The sequence below is a fragment of the Muntiacus reevesi genome, chromosome 6, assembly GCF_963930625.1.
Source record: "Muntiacus reevesi chromosome 6, mMunRee1.1, whole genome shotgun sequence".
Classification (NCBI taxonomy): Eukaryota; Metazoa; Chordata; class Mammalia; order Artiodactyla; family Cervidae; genus Muntiacus; species Muntiacus reevesi.
The window spans coordinates 106369368-106393366 of NC_089254.1; the positions used below are offsets into that span (position 1 = coordinate 106369368).

Consider the following 23999-nt stretch of genomic DNA (forward strand, 5'->3'; position numbering starts at 1 on the left):
TGGCCCTAATCCACTAGGACTGGGTCCTTAGAAGAAGAGAAGACACACACACAGACAGACAGAAAGAAGGCCATGTGAGAACAGGAGGCGGTGGCTGGACGGATGTGGTCACAAGTCGAGGCAGAGCGAGTCTTGCCGGCAACTCCAGCAGCTGGGAGGGAGGCCTGGAACAGACCCACCCCAGAACCTTCGGAGGGAACGCGGCCCTGCCCACACCTTGGCTGTGGACTTTGGCCTCCAGAGCTGAGAGGAGAAATGCCTTCCATCCTCCAGTGTGTGGGGCTTGATTCTGGCAGTCCCAGGAAACAAACACAGTGTCTTTGGTGAAGGAGTTCCTAGCACAGACTTGGCTTTTAAGTTCCCCTCTGTGTGTGCAGCGGGGAGGCCCGCGGGCTGGCAAGGCCAGCAGGCCGCTGTCAGGCGGTCCTCAGATGCCGGGCTGGGAGATGGGCTGTGCTGGACAGTGTCACTGAAGCCCGTGTGATACAGGCTCTTGTCCCAATTACAAGCCAGTTCCAGCTGACAGCCACCCTTCCACACAGACTCTCACATCCCCACCTCGGGGTGACTCCATAATTCACCATCACTTCTGGAAAGGGGACATTTTGTAACTGATACGCGAGCTTGCTTTCAGTTGCTTCCTGCTTTTATGCAGGGGTCTACCCACAAAAGTGGTTTGCTGCCTGGGGCAGAAGCCCCTTCTTCTCCCCCAGGAGACATACTCATTATCGGGAGGGTGAAGGTGACTATGGTGCCGAGAGCTGGTCCAAGGAGGTGAGGTCTCAGTGAGTCACCTCCGTTCCAGAGAGCCCTCCTGACCCTCCACGTGTATTTTGTTGCTCTTCACCTTCATCACATGGCCCTTCGTGCATGCCGATCACCAGACCCATCCACTGAACGCCCTGAAGACCAGGAAGGTGAGGGACCTCTCTGCAAGGAGACTGAGTCTGGTGCTGAAAAATACAGGCTCTAGGGGGATGAAAGGCTTCTCTCGTAGCTCAGTTGGTAAAGAGTCTGCCTGCAACACAGGAGACCCAGGTTCCATCCCTGGGGATGGGAAGATCCCCTGGAGAAGGAAGTGGCAACCCATTCCAGTATTCTTGCCTGGAGAATCCCATGAACACAGGAGCCTGGCAGGTTGTAGTCTATGGGGTCACAAGAGTCAGACATGACTTCACACACACACACAGACACACACACACACACACAGAGGAATGAAAGTCAAAACCACACTGAGAGGTCACTACATACCTGTTAGAATGGCAAAAAACAGCCAGCGGAACAATTGGAACCCTTGTGCACTGTTGATGCAAACATAAAATTTGCTTTTTTATAAAGCTTTTTTTAAATGTGCATCATTTAAAAGTCTTTATTGAATTTGTTATAAATACAATATTGCTTCTATTTTATGTTTTTTTTTTTTTTTTTTTTTTTTGTCCTGAAGCATGTGGGAGCGTAGATCCCTGAGCAGAGGGATTAAACACACACCCCCTGCACTGGAAGGTGAAGTCTTAACCACTGGACCACCAGTGTTAGTCACTCAGTCATGTCCGACTCTTTGCCCCCATGGACTGTAGCCCACCAAGCTCCTCTCCCACGGGATTCTCCAGGCAAGAATGCTGGTATGGGTAGCCATTTCCTCTCCAGGGGATCTCCCTGATCCAGGGATCAAACCCCAGTTTCCCACACTGCAAGCAGATTTCTTTACCTCCCGAGCCACCTGGACCACCAGGGAAGTCTCCCCAATTTTTTTTTAAAGCACAGGCTCTCAAAGCAAACCACTACATTGCTTTCATCACATATTCTGTGTCACTTGTGCAAGTCACTTGGACTCTCTGAGCTTCTTTTACCTCATGAGAAAAACTTGACCAAGGACAAGGATGGTGGGAAGAAAAACAGAGCAATACTTGTAAAATTCACTTAGGGCTTTACTGAGTGTACAGTGAAGAGAGTATGGAGAAGGCAATGGCAACCCACTGCAGTACTCTTGCCTGGAAAATCCCATGGATGGAGAAGCCTGGTAGGCTGCAGTCCATGGGGTTGCTAGGAGTAGGACACAACTGAGCGACTTCACTTTCCCTTTTCACTTTCACGCATTGGAGAAGAAAATGGCAACCCACTCCAGTGTTCTTGCCTGGAGAATCCCAGGGACCGGGGAGCCTGGTGGGCTGCAATCTATGGGGTTGCACAGGGTCGGACACGACTGGAGCGACCTAGCAGCAGTGAAGAGTAAGTATTGAACACATTTTAGTTTATAAAGAGTATTCCTATTGCCAGCATCTCACAATGCTGGACACACAAGTAGGTACTCAGTGCATGTTTGTTGAAGGAAGGAAGGAAGGAATGACCTTGTTCAAATGACCTAATTGCTCTGTACTCAGTTTCCACATCTATAAAATGGTGATAATAGTAGTAGTTATTGTGAATTTGGGCTGTATTTCATAGGAATGCTCTACTTTCAGATACTGGGGGAAACTATATTTAAAGCACAGCAGGTTGGCTCCTTAGCTGACCATCTCCTCTCCTCCTCAAAGTGGGAAGGCAACAACTTAGGCATGGTGGATGCCTCTTCACCAGTGTGGGTGCTTGAAGGAGCCCGCTGAACCACAGAGATAGTCTCAAAGCCCCAGGCAGGTATGAGGAGCTGCGCTCTGTGTTCTGACTCAGGAGGGCAGCCTGGCTCTTCACCTTTCTCAACCTCCCCCAGCACAACAGGTATCAGAATGTGCAGCTAGCTTCCAGCTACGGTCTCCCAGGTCTTGCATATTTAAAGCAACTGGGGTTACAAGACCAGGATAAGAAGGAGGTGGGAACCCAAGAAAAGGACCAGGAGGAGGAGTTAGTCAATCGCTATGTGCGCCCATCCTTCAGGGCTCACTTTGGAGGTGTCTTCAACCTGTGAACCTCCCTTGACTTTTCCTAGATTTTGGGCGCCACTCGCAAAGCCCTCTGTGCTGGCCCTAGCCCCACAATCCTCCTGTTTCCTGTAAGCTCTTGCTTACTGTTGTTGCCTATGCCTAGTGCAAGACTTTGCACAAAGTAGTTCAGTTAAGTTCAGTCGTGTCCGACTCTTAGGGACCCCATGAACTGAAGCACGCCAGGCTCCCCTGTCCATCACCAACTTCCCGAGCTTACTCAAACTCATGTCCACTGAGTCGGTGATGCCATCCAACCATCTCATCCTCTGGCACAATGTTGGCACCCAGTAAATATTTGCTAGGGGGTTATTCTGAAACCTTTGTGATAAGTTGTTTCTTTGTGACCCTATGGACTGTAACCCACCAGGCTCCTCTGTCCATGGGATTCGCCAGGCAAGAATACTGGAGTGGGTTGCCATTTCCTCCTCCAGGGGATCTTCCCTACACAAGGATTGAACCCATGTCTCATGTCTCCTGCATTGGCAGGCAGATTCTTCACCACAAGTGTTATCTTGCAGATAGTGACGTTAGAATTGGAAAAAAGCCTCAGCCCTCATCAACATCAACAATCTTAGTGTAAGGAGAAAGCAGAGACCCAGGAAAACGAAGGGCTCTGTTCCAAGTCCTAAAGAGACTGAGGAAAAGTCAAGTGTAAGACTTCTCACTCCAAGTCCAACACACTCCCCCATCATCCTACCCTTTCCAGTCAGTCAGCTCTCCTGTCAGCCTCGGCTGGGGCAGCTCAGCTAGAGATGTCTGGATCAAGACGCCATCATAAAGAGAACTTAACAACTTAACGAAAACTTCATCTGTCACTCACGTCCTTCCCCCACCCCCCCATGCAGGCAGAGTGGCAGGTGGGGCTGCTGTTCTGAGATCCCCTTGGGAGAGCTGTAAACCCAGGCAGAGCCCTGGAACTCCAAGCCTTCGGTGGCACCCCGTCTCCATGGGAACAGCCAGGGGCACCCTGCTTCCTCTCTTCGTCTTCCTTACAGTTTAACCTTCGACCCCTGGCATGAGAAATGTATACTGATGTTTCCTCCTTGTCAGATTTGAGCTAAGGTCAAAGGAGCAAGAGAGCGATTCAGTAATTAGCTGTATCATATTTTGATTTGAGAAAGCCTATTATTGGCAGCTGGCTAAATTGAACTCACCCAGATAGGATGGGAAGGGGTGTCTGTGTATGGACTAAGGTAGAAAAGGGTGGCTGAGAAAAGTCAGGGGTTCCATCCCCAACTCATTCCACAGCCCCAGAACCTTCGGATTGTAATTTTAATGAAACTTTCAGTAAACAGATCGCCATTCTTTCCCTGCCCCTGTATTGGTTCCTGACTCAGTCCTCCGTTGGGAGTGGTCCAGGAAACATCATCTTTCCATGGGGGTCTCTTAGTGGGAGATTTCCAAGGACTCAGGCCTAAACTACTCCCATCAAGGGTTGACTCTTAGCCCTGTCTCTGACACAGAAGGTCAAAGCCGGGTATCCTTTCCAGGCTTTCCCCCCGCAGGATGGAGAAGAGAGGAAAATGGCCACGGGCAATCCAGGCCACGGTGCCCAGGAGATGTCCGGCATGGGTCTCTGGAACCAGGGAGCAAACGTAGGGAAAGCCCGAGTCCGGGCTACAACGAAGCTCAGAAGAAGAGCGCGGGTGCCGCCACGTCGGTGGGCGTGGGCCAGGCTGGGCTCGAGAGGTCAGCTCCGGATGCCGGGTGGGCGGCTCCTCCATGGACGCGCTGGTGTCGCACCAGGTGGGTCTTGCGGCTGAAGCTCTTGCCGCACTGCGGGCAGGGGAAGGGGCGGGAGCCCGTGTGCACCGCCTGGTGGCGGACCAGGTTGGTTTTGGAGCTGAAGCTGCGGGCGCACACGGCGCAGGCGTGGGGCCGACTGCCCGTGTGCACCGCCTGGTGGCGGCCCAGGTGCGACTTGCGGCTGAAGCGGCGGCCGCACTGCGCGCAGGCGAAGGGCCTGGCGCCGCTGTGCGCCCGGGAGTGGGCCACCAGGTTGGGCCGCGAGCCGAAGCGGCGGCCGCACTGCGCGCAGGCGAAGGGCCGCTCGCCCGTGTGGACCCGCCGCTGTCGCACCAGGTGCTGCCCGTGGGCGAAGCTGCGCCCGCACTCGGGGCAGAGGAAGGACCGCTCGCCGGCCGGAGCGCCCGGGAGCGCCGGTGTGCCTCGGGGCGCGCAGGCCAAGGGCTCGGGGGCCGCGGGGTCCACAGGGGCGCCTAGAGCGCACTCGTCGCTCCCGAAAGGGCGCCCCTCGCCGCTGTGCAGGCGCTGGTGCGTGGCGAGGTTCTTCTTCCAGCCGAAGCTCAGGCCGCAGTGGGAGCAGGAGAAAGGCTTGGGGCCGGCAGGGGAGGGGGCGGGGGACGGGGCAGGGGACGTGGGCGAGGCGGGCGCGTCGGGAGAGGGCGGGGTGCGGCCGGCCGCCGCGTGCACCCTCTGGTGCCGCACCAAGTGCTGCTTGTGCGTGAAGCTGCGGGCGCACTGCGCGCACTGGTAGGGCCTCTCGCCCGTGTGGATGCGCTGGTGGCGGATCAGGTGCGTCTTTTTGCGGAAGCGCTTCTCGCACTCGGGGCAGGGAAAGGGCCGCTCGCCTGTGTGCGTCTTCTGGTGCGAGCCCAGGTGGATCTTCTGGCTGAAGCGCTTGCCGCACTCGGCACACGGGTAGGGCCGCTCGCCGGTGTGCGTGCGCAGGTGGCGGGTCAGGTGCGCCTTCTTGCTGAAGCGCTTGTCGCACTCGGAGCAGGGGAAGGGCCGCTCGCCGCGGTGGCTGCGTTGGTGCAGCAGCAGGTGCGCGCGCTGCGTGAAGCTGCGGCCGCAGTCGGGGCAGGCGCACGGGCCCTCGCCGCGGTGCAGCCGCTGGTGTAGCCGCAGGGTCAGCTGGTCCCGGAACCGGCGCTCGCACTCCCCGCAGCCGTAGGGCTTCTCCGAGGCGGTGGGGACCCACCCGGCCAGCGCGAGCCCACCCAGTGTCCCTGGGGCCCCCGGCTCCAGCTTATACGCGGCGGCCAGAGACCCCAGGTCCGGCGGGGGAAAGGGGCTGGGGCGTAATGCCAGATGCCGGGGCCATTCCGCCTCCTCGTGGGCCTCCTGATCCTCCTCCTTCTCTACCTTCACCTTCCGAATCATCCACTCATCCCCTGAAAGGGCAAAACAAGACAAGTCTGTTAAACCCCACGTTTGTGGCTCCGCTGGTAAAGAATGCGCCCGTCCGCAATGCAGGAGACCTGGGTTCAATCCCTGGTTTGGGAAGATCCACCTGGAGAAGAGAAAGGCTACCCATTCCAGGACCATTCTATCCTGGAGAATTCCACATTCTCCATATATAGTCCACGAGGTTGCAAAAAGTGGACTGAGTGACTTTCACCTGATCTGTTTGTTTGCCAATAGGACCACCACTTCCTGGAGCCCCTAAGCCTAGCTCCTGCTCCTTCCACTGGAAAGTTCCTGGGAATGTCCAAATTGGAGGACCACCGCAAGCCCTCCTCCTGGGCTCTCCAAGCCAGCGGGTGCTTTCTCCTAGGCTTGCCTGCCTCTTTAACGAGACCCTGCCTCTATGGTGGACACCCTTAACCCTCACTCAGGGTTCAGTCTTCAGCTTTCACTCTGAGGGCTCAGAGGCCCACGGGAAGGGGGGCCACCCCCATCTTGCTGTCCAGCCCACTCCTTTCTGGAACCACAGTCTCCCATCTGCAACTCCCCTTTGTGCCCTGTGAATCAGCTGCAGCTCAGCAGGCTTATCAGCAAACACCCCACCTTCCTGGATCTACTCTGTCTACAGCCTCCTTCTGTGGGCTGGCCTTGACACTCACCTTGTTTCTGTGTTAGTTGCTCAGTTGTGTCTGACTCTTTGCGACCCCGGGGATTGTACAGCCCGCCAGGCCCCTGTGTCCATGGGATTCTCCAGACAAGGATACTGGAGTGGGTTGCCATTCCGTTTTCCAGGGGATCTTCTAATTCCTTGCCAGTGACCATAGAGACCTTTGCATTCCTTCCTGTGGTTTCTCAAAGGCTCCTCCCTGCTCCTACTCCCTTCTAGAGCTTCTTCTAGAGCCAGGTGGGAAATCCCGGTTTAAGAAGAGGATTGAGCTTACAGGATTTGGGGAGCCAATGGATGGTGCCAACCTCTGGAGAAGCAGGGAGGGCCCTCTGGGGGAAGCAGGTTTGAGACAGGTTCCCCTGGCGCTCTGCCCTTCTTGGGCACAGAGATGACCCAGCCAAGAGGAAGGAGTTCAGGACCCAGACCGAGAGGGTCCATTTGGGTTTTTCCTGCCACTAAGCAGCAGTGTGACCACAGTTGAGTCACTTAATCTCTTTGAGTTTTCTTTGAATTGAGTTTGTTAGCTTGCTTAGGCGTAAGCATTGGACCAGTTCATGGTGTCTAAACCTGGTGCCACTTCATAATCTCCTGGGGAACTTCGACTAAGTGCATCTAGGGGACCCAGGCCTGTGAAGCTGTTCTCTTTCTTTCCAGCTCCCAAAGTGATTCTTGTTTGACAGCCTTGGAACCAGATGATTGGAGGTCCTGTCTGGCTCTAAAAGTCTGTAATAGCCTGGGGCTTGAATTATCACAATTAGATTTCCTCCCAATTTCTTTTACCAATCGATCCATCCGTTTCAAACAGCTATTTATAATACTGTGATATCACTTTCATTTTCTTTGTGCCACTTTGCTACCAAAGAACCATCAATAGCTTCGCATTTCTGAGAGGATAAAGTCTGTTCTAGCTGTATCTGAGGCTCACCCCAACCCAGTCCAACTCTCCTAATACTCCCAGGCATAAATCCCTCACTTCAGGCAAGCTGGTCTCCTATAACCCCAGTTATTAATATGTCAACTTCCTACTTCTAAGTCAGTCTAGGATGTCTTCCCATCCTCCACTCCAGGCTCATCCGAGTTGAAGTCTACACCTGTCTCAACATGGTGCACAAATCAACAAAAGCTTTCGTTATTTGTTCTTCTCATTCTTTATTCTAGCTCATACTGGTATCAGATTTCAGTTTCTGGAGGGCAGACAGCGTGAGGATTGCCGCCATGTACTGACAGCCAACTGGAGATGAGGAACTGTGTGTACACGCTCACAAAACTTCATCCAAACCCCTGTGCAGAAGTTACCCTTCTTCCTTGTGAACAAACTGAGGTTCCTATAGCCTACCCAAGATCACTCAGCTAAAAAACGTGGAGCAGGGATTCGAACCAGGGCCACGTCACTCTACAGCCCATCTCTATCTGCTCTACCTAACACAGCCTAGCCCAAGTGGGCACCAAATAAGCCCTTGTGTAAAAGGTGACATCACTCAGGGAAGAGGTGATAAGGCTGGTGGTGGTGGAAGGAAGTGATGGGTAGGATTGTGGAGGGAACCAACTGTTTGATCATCTTGGATAAAGGGGAAGATGCGTCAAATACAACAGCTCATCTGGGTAGCACCACGGTCAGTGGAGATTTGGGGGAGGGAGCAGGTGCGGGGATCGACAATGAAAAGGTTGATCGATACCACGTGTCTTCGTGGGAATCATACTTCAAGCTGTCAACAGACTGGGAGAGAGAGAATGGGAAGGTAAGACTTCTGGAAGATGTTGAAGTGACAGTGTATTTCTCTTTGGTGACCAGTCTTTCAGATTCCTGTTGTCTGTGGATGCAGAATTCCTGCTGGGTACTGAAGCTCTATAGCAGAAAGGTGGCAGGGCCTGATTCATCTTGGGTTGGAAGGCCCTGGGGTGGCTTTCTTTTTACACGGTGCCCGTACACCCCTGTTCCCTCTGCCTGGCCCCCTGGTGGGATGGACTGCTGGGAAGACTCACCTGGACAGGAGCCCATGGGCTCAGGCTTGCGTGGTGCACACACCTGGCCTCCTCTGCAGGGAGCTTCAACTTGTTCCGTGTGGGCACCTTTCTCCGGTCTGGGAGCCTCGTGCCCTGGCAGAGAACAGGCTACCTCAAGGATGCTGGAGATGGAGAGAGGTCCCCCCTGGTGCCAGGAGGCAGGGGCTTCTGAAACCCGGCCCCAGCCCCACAGGCAGAAGTGGTCCCACATCAAACCTGCAGGGGCTGAATTCCCAGCCGCCCCAGGCCATGCAGGTTGCAAGAGCCACAAGTGTGAGGGGCTTCTGGAACATGTGTGTGTAAGAGAGTGGAAGTAAGGATGGTCCCTACCCTGAGGCTTCCAAGAGGCCCAAGGAGGAGAGATGGGGAACCTCCTAGCTACCAGATGGACCCATTTCCAGGCAAATCATTGGAGAAGATGGGGACGTCAGAAGGTCAGGTCCACACCTGCTTTAGGCTTCTTCTCCCCGTATCCGCTTAGCCATCCCTTTCAAACTTACTTTCTCGATGAGGCTGACTCTCACCCCTCTATTCAATCCTCCTGCCTGCCCCACCCGCAAAGCCTCTTCTAACCCAGGCTATAAATGCATTTATTCCTACATTTGTTGTCTGCTAGTCCTCCGCCCTCACTAGGATTAAGCTCCTGGAAAGCAGGGATCTTTTGTCTCCTTGGTCACTGAGGTATCCCAAGTATCTAGAATAGCGTGGGGCACTTAGTAGGTGCTCAATAAATACTTGATGAACAGAGGAAGGAAGACTCGTCCTGAACCAGCTTCCGCAGTCCCCACTTACCTGAGCATGTACCCAGCACTCTCTCTTCTCGGGGAGAGGACATCCGCTCCTGGGCGTCATGGGACCCTTCCCCAGGCTCACTTTGGGGGGTCATCTCCGGCTGTCCCACAGAGAGTCCTATTACAGGCAAAAGGATGGGTGCAAGTCAAGCATGTCATACAGAAGAGGTGATCCAGAATGGTGGCTCTTCCCCTTCCCAGTCCGAAAGAGTTTTCCCTGGGGAGTTAAGGAAAGTGAGGTCTCTAACCAGCATGGACAAGGGACAACCAGCTTCCCTAGCAACCTGACCAAATATCAACTTTAGCTGCCTTACATCGAATCAAGGACAGAGATGAATAGATTTAAAGAGAGAATAGATTTAACTATCCTGGTGTTCTGTTAGTACTAGCACAACCTCTAGCATGGACCAGGCAGGCAGTCTTTGTGATGAAACCAGAAAGGATGCTGCCCCAAAGGCCCCCAGGGTCTCAGGAATATCAGGGTTGCAGCCTCCTGGGGATGCTCTACAGTCTGAATTAGGGAAGCAGCAGGCCTGGTAACTTTTTATACAGTTCATGAAGTTCTCACAGCAAGTATATTGGGGTGGTTTGCTGTTGCCTCCTCCAGTGGATCACGCGTTTTGTCACAACTGTTCACTATGACCCATCCGTCTTGGGTGGCCCTGCAGGGCATGGCTAATAGCTTCATTGTGTTATGCAAGCCCCTTTGCCATGACAAGGCAGTGATCCGTGAAGGGCCATCTCCCTTCACGGACAATGGACATGAACTTGGGCAAACTTCCGGGAGATGGTGAGGGACAGGGAGGCCTGGTGTGCTGCAGTCCATGCGGTCGCAGAATCAGACATGACTGGGCGACTGAACAACAGGCACGGTATGCCCTTGAAGCCTCCTACTTCCCTGCCCCCCACCCAGGTTCCTCTAGTTCTACCACTTACCCAGGGAGCTGAGGGCCTCCAAGTTCTCTCTCATGGCAACCCAGGGTGACTCCTCCTGGGGATCCGGGCACAGACCCTAAGGAGAACATACATCCTTGTTCAGATTCTTCTCTGCAGCTTCCACCTGGGCCCTGGCTCTGCCCAACCTCTTCCCATAAGCAAGCCCCAGGGGCTCCAAAGGGGATGTCCTCAGGGACGGTGAGGGAGTTGAGGGACCATGGGTTTCAGAAAGCAGACGCCTTTGAAAGTGAGGAGAAGCGCTGAAGCCATTTCTGCACGCTAAGCTCGGGGTCAGCTCTGGAAATCAGCTTCTCACCCTCACCTGCAGGTCTCTGGGGTCCAGCACCAGCCCATCAGCTCTCCCCACCACCACCCCCTCCTCCTTAGGGCCCTTGCCTGGGCGTATCAGGAATCCACCGACTCTCTGGGGAGAGGGTGGAGAGTGGGAGACCTGAGTTGGGGAGCGGGGAACTTCGTCTCTTCGGCACTCCAGTTGTCATCGCAGGAGCTGGTGAAACATGAGCCAGCCAGGGGTGGGGTTGTGGGGGCCGGAGGTATCACTACTGGGGCCACGGGTTGGGGAGGCCCTCGGAGGAGGGTCCTCCCCGGAGGCAGGAAAGAGCTCTTGAGAGCATCACCCCAGAACACGACCTCAAGACCATCGCCCCTCCCCCGCGGGGCTTTCCGAGGGCCGGACACCCTGCCCTCCAAGCCCCCACGGCGGCTCCCTCTCCTGCGGGTCCCCTGCCCATCCTCCAGCAGACTCCCCTCCCATTCCCCGCCCCCCCCCCACCGACAGCCTCCCTGGCAGCGGTCCCTGCACCGCTCCCCTCTCCCTCGCTCTCCGCCTTCCGCCCTCTCTCTCCACCGGAGCTGGCTGGCTCCCCAGCTCCGCCCCCGGCCCCGCCCCTGCCCACAGCCCGCCGGCTCCACCCCTCCTGGCCCCGCTGGGGTCTGCGCTCCGCGGCCACCGCCCCCCTGACCCTCCGCCCGGGCAGCCTCCGCGGCGGCGCTCCCCTCCCCCTCCCCGGGCCCGGGGCCGCCTCCCCCGCCCCTTCGGGCTCTCCCTGCCCGCCCCCCGCCTCCTCACCCCTCCCGATCGCACAGCCCTCCCTTCCTTCCCCCTCCCCTTTTCCTTCCTCCCCTCCCCGGCCCTCTCCTCCCCCACCCCGGCTTCCCTTCCTTCTCTCCTCTCTTCACCTCGGTTCCCTCCCCCTCCGAGGCCCCGTCTCCCTTCCCCCTCCGCCTCCCCGGCAGCCTCTCGCTTCCCTTCCCTCCGGAGCCCCACTCCCCAGAACGGCTCTTCCCCGCCCCCTCCCCGTCCGCTCCCCGAGCCCCACCCCCTCCTCTAGCCGCCCCCCACCCAAACCTCGGGGTCTGCGGCTGGGGTCCGCGGCCCTGCGCCCCCCTCCCCGGCCCGGCCTCCCAGCCCACCTCCGCGTCCTCTCCCCTCCCGCTCGGTGGCCCCCTGCCCCTATTTTTTTGCTCCCCGCCGACTTCTCAAGTTTCCCCCCGCCAGCCGAGGGACCCCTCCCGCCCCCCGCCCCCGTGTGGCCCCCGCGCCCGGACCTCGCTCCTGCCGCTCCGGGCTCCCAGGCTCACCTGTCAGCGCCCTTCTCGCGCCCCTCCGGAACGCCGGGTCCCCGCGCCTCCACTTCCTCGCCTTCCCCCGGGCCCCCTCCCCCGAGCCCTCCCCCTCCTCTCCTCGGGCCTCCCCCCCGTCCCCCCCACCCCGGACCCCCACGCGGCCCCCGGTCCCTGGCGCCCGCCCAGCCCTCCAGGTCTGTCTCTCGGCTCTCCCCGGAGCCCTGACCCCCCCGTCCCACCCAATCAGGCCCTCCTCCCCTGTCCCAACACCCCGCTTTCCCCCGGTCCGCGCCCCTCCTGTGCCCTCGGGGCCCCCCTTTCCCAGCCGCCCCCCACCCCACCCCGCGCTCTCAGCGCCCGCACCCCGGGGGCTGTCACCTGCGCGGCGCGGGCGGCGGCTGCGGGTGCGGCGGGGACGGGCCCCGACGCGGCTCCGATCCGGGCGCCGGGTTCTCCGGCTCCCCCTCGCGGGCTCTGCACCTCGGGTGCGGACGGCCCCGGAGACTTGACAGACTGACAGCCCCGAAACTTCGCGGGGAGGCGGAGAGGAGAAGACGCGGAGGGAGAGGGAGCAGGGGAACGGGGGGAGGAGGAGGAAGGGAGCGGGGCGGGTCAGGGATCGGGTGCCCTGGGAGAGGAGGGGGTGCCCAGTCGGGTCCCGGCGGGCAGGTGACGGTCTGGACCAACGACGGCCCGCGGTCGGTGCCGGAAAGTGGGAACGCGGGAGCGGGGAGGGGAAGGGAAGGGTAGGGAAAGGAAGGGAAGGGGGGGGGGAGTGGGGAGAAGGGTGGGGGAGGGGAGGAGGGACGGGAGGATGGGCACTTGGGCGGCGAGGGAGGGTGCTGGCAGGCGTGGAGGGAGGAGCCCGGATGGTGGCGCGCGGGGCGTCGGGGGGTGGGGTGGGGGAGGAGGTGAGGAGTTGGGGGGAGAGGAGGGGGCCTGCTCGGGGGAGGGGAGTCAGCGTCTGGGCTTCGGTCTTTGAATCGCGAGGCCCCGCCAGGAGTGTGTGTGCGTTCGCTGCGTTCCGGCGGCGTTGGGGATCGAGTCCCCCGACTGTCGGTCAGTGGGGACGGTCTAGGAGGCTCCGGCCCTGTCCTGCTCTCCAGCGGATCCCGCTCGGACCCACCCCGACTCGTACCCGCTCCCCCCACCCCCCACCCCACGGTCCCTAGGGGGCTTCGAGGTGAGCCCGAAGGAGACCAGGTGCCGCCCCGGTGCCTGCGAAGAATTTGACCTTCGGAGTGGAAATGGGGGTCAGGGCTTCCAACTAGGTCACCTGGGACAAGGCAGGGCTGGAGTGGGGGTGGGGGGGAGGAAGTTCAGGGGTGTGGCCGGAGTCCTGCGGTTGAAGGACTGAACCACCATCCAGGGGACCCCCTGCCTCCCAGAGTTGGGGGGCGGGGTAGTCCCCTGGACGTGATGGGCAGGATCCTCCTGGCTGGCTGGAGGGATGCCCTCAACCCTCAGAGGTCCCTGCCCTGATCTGTGATGTTTCTCTGCAGCCTTGCCACTGGGACACCCCCATTCCTGAAAGCTCCCCATATCCTGTCCTCCTCCATCTAAACTGTGGGCTGGTTCTTCCAGGCCTCCCTTCCTAACCTCCTTCTCCAGTCTCCTCCGGTTCCCTAGAGCAGGGCATGGGGAGGGAGGTTGGCTCTTGGAGCAAAGAGCAGGCTTCCCTGACTGTCCACACCCATCACCTGGGGGTATCCTACGGGACAGAGAGGCACAGTGGCGAGCTGCAGGGCCACACCAATATTTCTTGATGTCTAGGATGAGGGAGACAGGGACAGGGGGTACCTGGAGGAGCGCAGGGTTCCTCGGGATCAGCTGTGAAGGGCCCTTCTACCTTCGGGATGCGCGGCTTCAGCCAGCAGTTCCCGGCCTGCTCTCTCGACTGCAGGATGGCCCTGGGAGCACAGCACATGGCTGTGTGTCTGTGCAGGGCCAGAGCACCCGCGTGTGTCCTTGTAGCACCTGCAGTGAAGTGTGAGCGCGTGAGGTGCTGGAGGGTGTGCCCAGGTATGCATGTGTGAGAGCTGGGGACAGCTGGGTGTCCTGGCCTGACCTGGGACCCTTCCAGGGACCCCCCCCCCCGCCCCCGCATCCAGGAGCTCCCCGGGAGATTCACTGCACTCCCGCTTGGCCCAGAAGAATGCCTAGCACAGCTCTGGTTCCTGGCAGCCACCTCCTCCACCCACCATCACACACACACCCACAGGTGCGGTGACTGTGTGGGAAGTTTGAAGTCAGGCGCATCAGGCTCAGGGGCTGGAGGGTTTTGGGGTACGAGGCCCAGGCCACAATCTGGCCTGGGTGTCCTGGGAGCTGGTAACCGGTAACCAGGATGTAACCAGGGTCCCCCTGGGGACCAGTAACCAGGATGTAACCAGGATTCCCCTGGGGAGTGAAGAAGAAGCTGCTGGCTTCTAACCGGATGCTCCGATTATTCCAGATTATTCCATCTGGTTGCCTGGCCCCCAGGGCTGGGAGAGCTGTCTCCAGGGCCCCTCTGCCTCCTGCCGCCCCCCTCTTCCTACCCCAAGCACTCTTCCTTGAGGCTGGCTGTCATTGCCCTGCCTGAGCTTCCTGGTTCTGGATTCCATGAACCCTAGGGCACCAGGGTGGACCCAGCCGGCCACACATCATCACCCTCAGTAAGAAGTCAGACCGCATAGAGGGACCCCTGGCCCCAAACAATCCAACCACCCTGGAAACCCCGTACCTTCTTCTCACCAACCCTCATTTCTGGAGTGCCTGGTTCGTGGGGTTGGGGTGGGGGCAGGAGATACAGAAAAGGGACAGGGGAGAGGCTCAGATACTCTGGACTTGAGAGCCAGAAGGCCGTGGCCTTGTGACTCAACTCTGGTGTGAGTTCATGGCTCCCCTTGAGAATCTAATAGAAGTTATGGAACTGTCATCAGAAAAGCACACACACACACAATTTCAAAGTATTCATGGAACCCCTATCCCACCCCCCATGATTTCCTGGAGGCCCTGAGGTTTTTACTAGTACAGAAACTGAGGCCCAGAAAGAGTGTGGTTTATCCACGTCCACAGTAGTTGGTGGTAAGGCCTGAGAGTGTGGGCTATCAGAGGCCCAGAGTGTCTGGCTGTGGCCCCTCATTACACACACACACACACACACACACACATATACCAGGAAGGGCACTGTTTCCAGGGAGTGTGGGTTATCAGAGGCCCAGAGTGTCACACACACACACACACACACACACACACACACTCCAGGAAGGGCACTCTTTCCAGGGAGTGTGGGCTATCGGAGGCCCAGAGTGTCTGGCTGTGGCCCTTCATTACACACACACACACACACCAGGAAGGGCACTGTTTCCAGGGAGCTTGGGCTATCAGAGGCCCAGAGTGTCTCTCACACACACACACACACACACACACCCCAGGAAGGGCACTGTTTCCAGGGAGAACTGGCATTGGAGAGGACCATGCCCTGTGTAGGCAGGTCCAATCTGTTTCTGGGCAGCTGGTGCTCTGGGGCACAGGGCTGAGATAAAGCCTGCCCGGCCTCCCAGGCCTTGCTCTCACTGCCTCAGGCTGCCTTGGACCCTTGAGGCCAGGCTGCAGCAGCCGCCGCCGTGGGGGGTGGGCCGGGGAGCCCTGGCCTGACCTCTCTGCATCCCTGCCGCAGCACGGCCTCTGCAGAGCCTCAGAGCCCCCTGACAGGTGACCAGGGGTCACCATGCTGCTCCCTGCCCTCCTCTTCGGGGTGGCATGGGCACTGGCTGATGGGTAAGGAGCCCACCTCGGGGCTGTCTCCTCCCGGCCCGAGACTTCTGGGGCAGCCAGACTTCCCCGTCCCTCCTCGTCCCCCTCAGCCCGCTTGAGTCAGCCTCCTCGTCGGTAAACTCTCCCCTGGAGTGGGGTCGTGGGACAGGGCCTGCCGGGCAGAGGGGGACAGTGGCTGCAGCTGTGGGTCCCCGTCCGTGGGCAGGCGGTGGTGTGAGCGGACAGAGACCGTCCTGGTGGAGGAGGAAGTCACCCCCCGTCAGGAGGACCTAGTGCCCTGTGCCAGCCTCCAGCATTACCAGCGCCGGGGCTGGCAGCTGGACCTGACCTGGAGCGGCCGTGCGGGGCTCTGTGCCATCTATAAGTGAGTGCTAAGGAGCCCGCTGGGCTGGCGAGAGCAGTGGGGTGACCTCCTGAGAGCGGGGGAGGACTGGGCGGTGACCTGGAGATGCAGGTGTTTGGCAAGCAGGTCTGGGTGAACTCAAGGGGGGCCGAGTGGGGGAACGGGGTGGTGGATGAGTGGGCATGTCCGTGGGCAGCGCCAGGGATGGTCAAGATACCTGCTGCCTCTGCCTACCCCTCAGTCCGCCTTCCTGAGATCATTCTCACTTTGGAAATTGACACCAAGAATGGAAAATTACACAATAAAGCCTCTTAGAGAGCAGGTGACCAGAGGCGGTGTCCCAGGCTGTTCCCAGGGATGGGGCTGAACACTGCCATCTTGTCCCCTCCCCCCTGCTCCATGGACCCAGACCCCCAGAGACCCGGCCTGCTGCCTGGAACCGGACAGTGAGGGCCTGCTGCCCAGGCTGGGGGGGCATCCACTGCACCCTAGGTAAGCACCTGGGATCAGCCCAGATCCGGGGTTTCCAGGAGGCAGCAGGCTGCCTGGGGAGGGAAGCCGGGTCCAGGCGGAACGTCTGGGTCCACCCCGTTCTCTCTTTGCATCCACCGCAGCCCTTGTAGAGGCCATCCCCGAGAGCCGCTGCTTTGCCACCTTAATGTGCAACCTGGAGGCAGGCTCAGTGAATGCGTCTGCAGCAAGCCTGGAGGAGTGCTGTGCCCGGCCTTGGGGACACAGCTGGCGAGATGGCCGGTCCCAGACCTGCCACCGCTGCTCCAACCACAGACGACCAGGTGGGTCCCTGGAGTTCCAGCCTGCACGAAAGGCACAGCCCCGGCCGGCACCCCCTCCCCAACAGGCACCCCGCTTAGAATTCTTGAGCTCTGGGTCCCTCTGTGGAAGGGGGTGGACAAGCCGCCTCCCACCTTTGGTCACCATTGGTAACCGTGCACTGACCACTTCTGCCCCCGCTTCCCGCGCTCAGAGGTCACCGTTGGTCTATCTCCCCCAGGCAGCACGCCCTCCCCAGCCATCCTGCAGCCCCTGGCGGGGGCCGTGGCTCAGCTCTGGAGCCAGCACCAGCGTCCCTCGGCCACCTGCGCCACCTGGTCTGGCTTCCACTATCGCACCTTCGACGGACGCCACTTCCACTTCCTGGGCCGCTGCACCTACCTGCTGGCGGGCGCGGCTGATGCCACCTGGGCCGTCCACCTCCAGCCCCGGGGGCACTGTCCCCAGCCTGGGCACTGTCAGCTGGTGAGGAGGGAGATGGGTCCAGACACAGAGAGGGAGCTGGACACAGGAGGAGGAGGGCCACTGACCCCCTCTTCCTCCATGTGTCGCCCCCCCCCTCCCCCCCCCGCCTCCCCAGGCCCGGGTAATGATGGGACCAGAGGAGGTGCTGATCCGGGGTGAAAACGTCTCTGTGAACGGGCAGCTGGTACCCGAGGGGGCGTCTCGGCTGCTCCCTGGTAAGGCGGCTGTGGGCACCAGGAGGTGGCCCAGGGCCCCATTCACTTCTCTGGGACAGTCTGTCCATCTGCAGGGTGCGGGTCAGAGGGTAGCTGACGTTGGGCAGCTGGGTGGGCCCCCACAGCCTCCCGACACCCCCCACGGCTGTTGGGAGTCAGCATTTGGAGATGAGGGAGCCCGCTGAGATGCCAGGAGGTCGTGGTCCTCATCCCCTGCCCCTGCAACCTGCCCCCTCACAGGGTGACTTGGGGAAAGTCCCGCTACTCACCCCCCCCACCCCCGCCCCACACTCCCCTGCACCCAGGCCTCAGAGGCAGGGCTTTTGTGCTGCTAGATGGGTCAGGCTCCTCCCAAAATTCTGTCTTGCCTGGAGTCTGAGGAGTGAGGTAGGGGTGTGTGTGTGTGTGTGTTGTAGTTTACCTGTAGTTTGCTCTCAAGAGCGCATCTATACCGTTTATGAACTTCTCAAAAGAGGTCTGTGATGGGAAACCAGTGGCTTCTGCTTTAAAGGGTGCAGGGTGCAGAACTCTCTAGAATAGTGAGAAGCCCTTTTTTCCTTCCCAGGGCAGTTTGACCACCGGTGTGATGGTGGGAGGGGTGGGGCTGTGACTCCCCGCTTCTCCTGCCCAGGGCTCAGCCTGCAGTGGCAAGGGGACTGGCTGGTGCTGTCAGGGGGCCTGGGGGTCATTGTGCGGCTGGACCGGTCCAGTTCTGTCTCCATTTCTGTGGACCACGAGCTCCAGGGACAGACTCAAGGCCTCTGTGGGGTCTACAACGGTCGGCCTGAGGGTGAGTGGGGGTGAAGTTTGGTTGCTGCTGTGGGAAGGAAGGGGAGACAGGAGTCCCCAGACATAGCCACTCTGCCTCAACCTCCCCCAGATGACTTCCTAGAGCCCGGCATGGGACTGGCTGTGTTAGCTGCCACCTTTGGGAACTCCTGGAGACTCCCAGACTCAGAGGTGAGACTGCAGTGCTGGGTTCCCTCGCTTTCTGCCTGCTCACCGACCTGGTCACCAACAAACTTTGGTTCACTAGCTAAGTTATCTAACCTCCTGCCTGCGGGTTCACAGTGATCCTGGCCCCCACATCCACTTGGGCTTGCCACTCTGCTGCCCTCCACAGTCCCAGGATGTCTGGGCTGGTGGCCATGAGGGCGGGGTCTTGAACCGGCTGCCAGGGCAGTGGCCATTTTCCTGATGTCCTGGTTAATATCCCTCATCCTGGCTCCTTGGCCTGACTCCAATTGTCCTCAGCCTGGGTGTCTGGATGCGGTGGAGGCAGCTCAAGGCTGTGAGGACCCCCTGAGGGGCACAGAGACGGGCATGGAGGCTGGCCAGCTTCGGGCTGAAGCCCAGGATGTGTGCCACCAGCTGCTGGAAGGCCCATTTAGGGAATGCCACACCCAGGTATGGATGAGGGTGGAGGTGGCATCAGGCATTAGAGAGGTGGGGAGTGCTAGGGAGGTGCCAAACTGGGCCCCTGGTCCTGCCCCCAAATTGCTTTGGGGCATGGGTCAGGGCACCCCGCCCCACCCGCCTTGATTTGATCTCTGGGAGATAGGCTGGCCCCAATATGTTATCTCTAAGGTCCCTTGCAGGGTTCTCCTGTTTAATCGTAAAACAAGGGCGTTTGAGAAGCAAGAGGAGGGAGGCGCTGGTCGAGGCTGGTTGGCTGAGGGGCTGTCTTGTCTCGGCAGGTCCCCCCTGCAGAGTACCACGAGGCCTGCCTCTTCGCCTACTGTGCTGGGGCCCCAGCGGGCAGTGGGCGGGCAGAGCGGCTGGAGGCCGTGTGCGCCACCCTGGCCAGCTACGCCCAGGACTGTGCGGCGCGGCGCATCGCGGTGCGCTGGAGGAAGCCCGGCTTCTGCGGTAGTGCGGCTGCCTGCCCCTCTCTGCCCAGCCTCTGGCCTCCCCGCCCCGCGGACCCGGGGAACTGACCGAGGGCCCTCGCATGGCTCCTGTTTCCCTGGAGGGGGGGTGGGGTCCGCCAGTGGGCTCTGGCCAGAGGCGGGGAGCTCCCTGGGTCTTACAGCCCACCCCTGTAACCCGCAGAGCGCCTGTGTCCGGGAGGCCAGGTGTACTCCGACTGCGCCTCGGCCTGCCCGCCCAGCTGCTCGGCAGTGGGCGAGGGAGGCGAGCGCAGCTGCGGGGAAGAGTGCGTGAGCGGCTGCGAGTGCCCGCCCGGCCTCTTCTGGGACGGCGCCCTGTGCGTGCCCGCCGCCCGCTGCCCCTGCTTCCGCCGACGCCGGCGCTACGAGCCCGGGGACACCGTGCGCCAGCTCTGCAACCCGTGGTGGGTGCGCGGGCCTGGCGGGCCCTTTCGCGGGGGGCTGAAGGGCTACCCGTAGGTCCCCTCTGATCTCTCTCTTATGCCATCTGCTCTGCAACCTGCCTCCGTTTTGGGGGGCCTCCCTCGCAAATGACCTGCGACCTCTCAAGGCATTAATCGTCCTGCTTAAAAACCCAGCGGGTGACCTCCATCAGCGGACCTCTAGTCCTAACAGGGGGAAGGGAGTGCCGGGGGACCAGAGTGCTGAGGGGGTGGGGGTGGGAGGGAGTCTCCAGCTCGGTCCCCCGCACTCCCACCCTCGGCCCCCGGCGGCACGGACCCCGAGCACCGTCTCCCCGCCCCTGTGCCCACAGCGTGTGCAGGGACGGCCGCTGGCTCTGCGCGCAGGCGCCGTGCGCCGCCGAGTGCGCGGTGGGCGGGGACGGGCATTACGTCACCTTCGATGGGCGGAGCTTCGCCTTCCGCGGCCGGGCTGGTTGCCGCTTCAGCCTGGTGCAGGTGTGCCGCGCCGGCAGATGGCGGGAGCGGAAGCGGGGGTCATGCGAGCGCGGGGGGCCCTCCTAGGGTGCTGGTGGGGGTGGGGGGGAGCAGTGACTGTAAGGAAACCGCTGAATAAACGAGACAGCCGTCCAGGGAGACGCTGAGACGGCCCCGGCTCCGGAGGGAAGATGGCAGCCGCACACCCCCGAGCCTCACCCTCAGGGTTCTCGCCGGCGCCTCAGGTTCCCGTGGAAGTCTCGCTGTCAGCGCCGCCCCGGGCCGGGGGCGCCACGCAGAACCCACCCGCACAGTCCTTTCTTACAGACGGGACGGCTGGGCTTGTCACACACGCTCCTTCCTGCAAAACGACCCGGGGGCGAGGGGGAGGGTAAATAAAGAAGAGTCCACCTTCGTCCCCAGCCCTCCTCCCCCGGTAAAGTGAGGTGACTCCCCAGGTTCCTGCCCGGCACCTTCTTACACACGTAGACACAAACAGGGGCTCCTGCGACGCTCTCACACGTGTGCACATAGATTTACCGTGTGTCCACGCTTGCGGGCACTCAGAGACGTAAGCATACGTCCCCACAGGGGGAGGAGGCATGTTGCCCAAACCTGCGCGCATGCACGCATGCACACACACTTATACATGTGCACATGCGCACACACTTCCGCACGTGCACGTGCATACACAGTCACACACACACTTCAACACGTGCACGTGCACACACACAGACACACTTCCACATGTGCATGTGTGTACACACACAGTCACACACACACTTCCACATGTGTACATGCGTACACACACACAGTCACACTTGCCAGCCCTTGGTGAGGGTTAAGCCCCTCACCTTACAGAATGCAGATGGCTGGCAGGCGGTCATCACAGTTCTGGGTGGGAGCTGTCTGGAGTGTGGGCTGTGGGCGTCTAGTAAAACAGGAGAAGGCCCAGGAGGGACCCTCCCGCCCCAGCCCCACCACGTTCCTCACCATCTGCCCAGGACTTGGCCAAGCGGCAGCTGCTGATTGTACTGGAGCACGGGGACTGTGATGCTGGGAGCTGCCTCCACGCCATCTCTGTCTCCCTGGGGGACACCCTCGTCCAGCTCAGGGACTCAGGTAGCCCCAGCTCTCAGGGTCCTGCCTTCCAGGCCTTCTGCTCCCAGCAGCCCTCCGGGTGGCCTCCTGCCATCTCCCCTCTCCCTGTGGACTCCGGCTCTCTCCAGCACCTTCTGTCCACACTGTCCTGTGATCACTAAACCCAAATTCTCCGGCTAGACTCCCACAACCGGGATTACTGCCTCAGCTTCCCCCTCACTCTGCCTTCTCTGGAAGATGCACAGAGGCCTGTGGCGATTTTCCCAGGCATCTTCTGCCCACCCCATCCTCAGGGGAAAATACAATTCAAAGGGTTCTGAAGGAGCTGAAAGGCCTCACGGTATACCTAGGCCAGGCAGGCCCTTCCCAGTTCCTCCTGCACACTGACTCCAAGGGCAAAGGCCAAGTGGGTGCTAAGGGTCCCATGGGGGTTGCTCAGGTGGGATGGGTGACCTCCCAGGGGTCACCCCGGTTCCCCTTGCTCAGGGTGAGCGGCCCGCCGAGACGAAGCTCCCCACCTCCTACCCTGGGTCCTTCCCTTACTTAACAGCCCCGTCCCGAAATGTGCCTTCCCTCCACTTCATCGGCCTAGCCCAGCCCTTTGGGGGTGGTCCCCTCACAGACCCCCTATTCCAGGAGCTGTGCTTGTTGACGGGCAGGATGTGGCCTTGCCCTGGAGTGCAGCTGGGGGCCTCAGTGTCTCCCGGGCCTCCTCCTCTTTCCTACTGCTGCGCTGGCCTGGTGCCCACATCCTCTGGGGAGTGTCCGACGCTGCAGCCTACATCACCCTGGACCCCCGCCACGCCCACCAGGTGTGCCCAGGGGGCGGGTGAGTGGCTGGGTCCGGCCGCTGTGGGCCTGGAGTTGACTGTCCCGTGCCCGCTCCTGCGGCCCAGGTGCAGGGTCTGTGCGGCACCTTCACCCGGAATCAGCAGGATGACTTCCTGACCCCTGCTGGTGATGTGGAGACCAGTATCACCGCCTTTGCTAGCAAGTTCCAGGTGGCAGGTGGGGGAACATGCTCCTTGGAGGCCAGCACCCCGCTTTCCCCCTGCAGCACCCACACTGAGCGCCAGGTTTTTGCGGAGGTAGCCTGTGCCATCCTGCACGGCCCAGTTTTCCAGGTAGCCAGCTTGGGGACACTCCTCCTGTTTGCCCCTGTAAGATGGGATCCATACCTGCCCTGCTGTCCTCCTGAGCTCCTGGGAAGGCCCCACTCCGAGCCAAGCCAGGGCTGCTGAGCACCGGGAGGCGGCAGTGGGGAATCCATGGGGAGGAGCTGACCCATTTCCTCGTCTCCCTCCAAGGAGTGCCACGGGCTGGTGGACAGGGAGCCGTTCCACCTGCGCTGCTTGGCAGCTGTGTGTGGCTGCGCCCCTGGCCGGGACTGCCTGTGCCCGGTGCTTGCGGCCTATGCTCGGCGCTGTGCCCAGGAGGGTGCCCTGCCTTCCTGGAGAAACCGGACCTTCTGCGGTGAGTCTTCTCAGCCAGCAGCTGCACCCTTACACTCCCTCCAGCACAGGGGATCCAGGGGCTTTGCAGCAGGGGAGGGTCCCAGAAGGATCTCTGACCTCCGCAGATTGCTGGCTTTGTTTTCTTTCGGAGGCAAGGGGGCAGAGCAGTCCCTGACCTGCGTGTGTCTCTGTGCCCAGCTGTCTTGTGTCCTGGTGGCCAGGAGTGCCAGGAGTGTGCCCCAGCATGCGGTCGCAACTGCGGGGAGCCTGAAGACTGTGGGGAGCTGGACAGCTGTGTGGCCGGCTGTAATTGCCCCCTGGGACTGCTGTGGGACCCCAAGGGCCAGTGTGTGCCCCCCAACTTGTGCTCCTGCCAGCTTGGGGCCCATCGCTATGCTCCTGGCAGTGCTGCTATGAAGGGCTGCAACCACTGGTGAGAGTGGAGACCTGTTGGGGGAGGCAAAGAGCTGGGGGTGAAAAGGCGGAGCTTAGAGAAACGGGCTGAGGGATGTGGGGAGGATGGCATGCCCATTAGAGCACTGATAACATCCCCTCAGTTGTGGAGCACTTTAGGGCTTATAAAGCCCTTTTATGTACACTGCCTTATTTAACCTTACTTACTTCTTGCGTCCGTGCTAAGTTGCTTCAGTCGTGTTCAACTCTTTGGGACTCTACGGACTGTAGCCCTCGAGGCTCCTGTGTCCATGGGATTCTCCAGGCAAGAGCGCTGGAATGGGCTGTCATGCCCTCCTCCAGAGGATCTTCCCCACCCAGGGATCGAACCTGTGGTCTCCTGCACTGTGGGCAGTTTCTTGCCCACTGAGCCACCAGGGAAGCCCAAAACCCTAATAAAGTAGGAAGCAGAAGAATTGTTCCCATTTTGCAGATGAGGAAACTGAAGTGCAGATAGGCTAAACAGCTTGCAGAGTCACAGAGCTTGTTAATGATGAAGGACAGAACCCAGGTCTCTGAATTCCAGTTGAGGGTGGTCCAGAGGCTCTTCTAAGGGTTAGGACATAAAGAGAAGTTGCAGATCTATAGAGACTG

The 23999-nt window shown here is 60.0% G+C and overlaps 2 protein-coding genes across 5 annotated transcripts in view; one reads left to right on the forward strand and one right to left on the reverse strand.

The window, feature by feature from the left end:
• Nucleotides 1–2092: 2092 nt before the first annotated feature.
• On the reverse strand, nucleotides 2093–12771 carry ZNF467 (zinc finger protein 467). Of its 4 annotated transcripts, XM_065938828.1 has the most exons (6): nucleotides 12432–12771; nucleotides 10863–10974; nucleotides 10467–10542; nucleotides 9532–9648; nucleotides 8719–8832; nucleotides 2093–6055 (listed from the first exon to the last, which is right to left on the reverse strand). In XM_065938828.1, exons 3-6 carry the CDS (start codon nucleotides 10498–10500, stop codon nucleotides 4548–4550), a joined length of 1773 nt encoding a protein of 590 aa, XP_065794900.1. In that variant the 5' UTR covers nucleotides 10501–10542; nucleotides 10863–10974; nucleotides 12432–12771; the 3' UTR covers nucleotides 2093–4547. The 4 variants fall into 4 exon arrangements, with proteins under 4 accessions (XP_065794900.1, XP_065794898.1, XP_065794901.1 ...); XM_065938826.1 differs by lacking the exon at nucleotides 10863–10974; XM_065938829.1 differs by lacking the exon at nucleotides 10863–10974 and having other exon boundaries at nucleotides 10463–10542.
• A 2997-nt stretch (nucleotides 12772–15768) lies between these two features.
• LOC136170378 (SCO-spondin-like) overlaps nucleotides 15769–23999 on the forward strand; it is a 50935-nt gene continuing 42704 nt past the window's right edge. Inside the window, 17 exon segments of the mRNA XM_065938527.1 lie at nucleotides 15769–15818; nucleotides 15919–16179; nucleotides 16568–16650; nucleotides 16773–16952; nucleotides 17171–17415; nucleotides 17531–17630; nucleotides 18262–18420; nucleotides 18511–18590; nucleotides 18885–19037; nucleotides 19328–19499; nucleotides 19683–19923; nucleotides 20274–20418; nucleotides 21402–21519; nucleotides 22135–22310; nucleotides 22395–22622; nucleotides 22806–22971; nucleotides 23151–23385. Coding sequence (XP_065794599.1) covers nucleotides 15769–15818; nucleotides 15919–16179; nucleotides 16568–16650; nucleotides 16773–16952; nucleotides 17171–17415; nucleotides 17531–17630; nucleotides 18262–18420; nucleotides 18511–18590; nucleotides 18885–19037; nucleotides 19328–19499; nucleotides 19683–19923; nucleotides 20274–20418; nucleotides 21402–21519; nucleotides 22135–22310; nucleotides 22395–22622; nucleotides 22806–22971; nucleotides 23151–23385 — 2792 coding nt within the window.

Coding starts and splice junctions, on each gene's coding strand:
- ZNF467 (XM_065938826.1), bottom strand. CDS start 10,500: ATGAGAGAGAACTTGGAGGCCCTCAGCTCCCTGG. Junction 9,649..10,466: donor GGAGGCCCTCAGCTCCCTGG/GTAAGTGGTAGA, acceptor TGCCTGTAATAG/GACTCTCTGTGGGACAGCCG. Junction 8,833..9,531: donor AGTGCTGGGTACATGCTCAG/GTAAGTGGGGAC, acceptor GTTCTCTGCCAG/GGCACGAGGCTCCCAGACCG.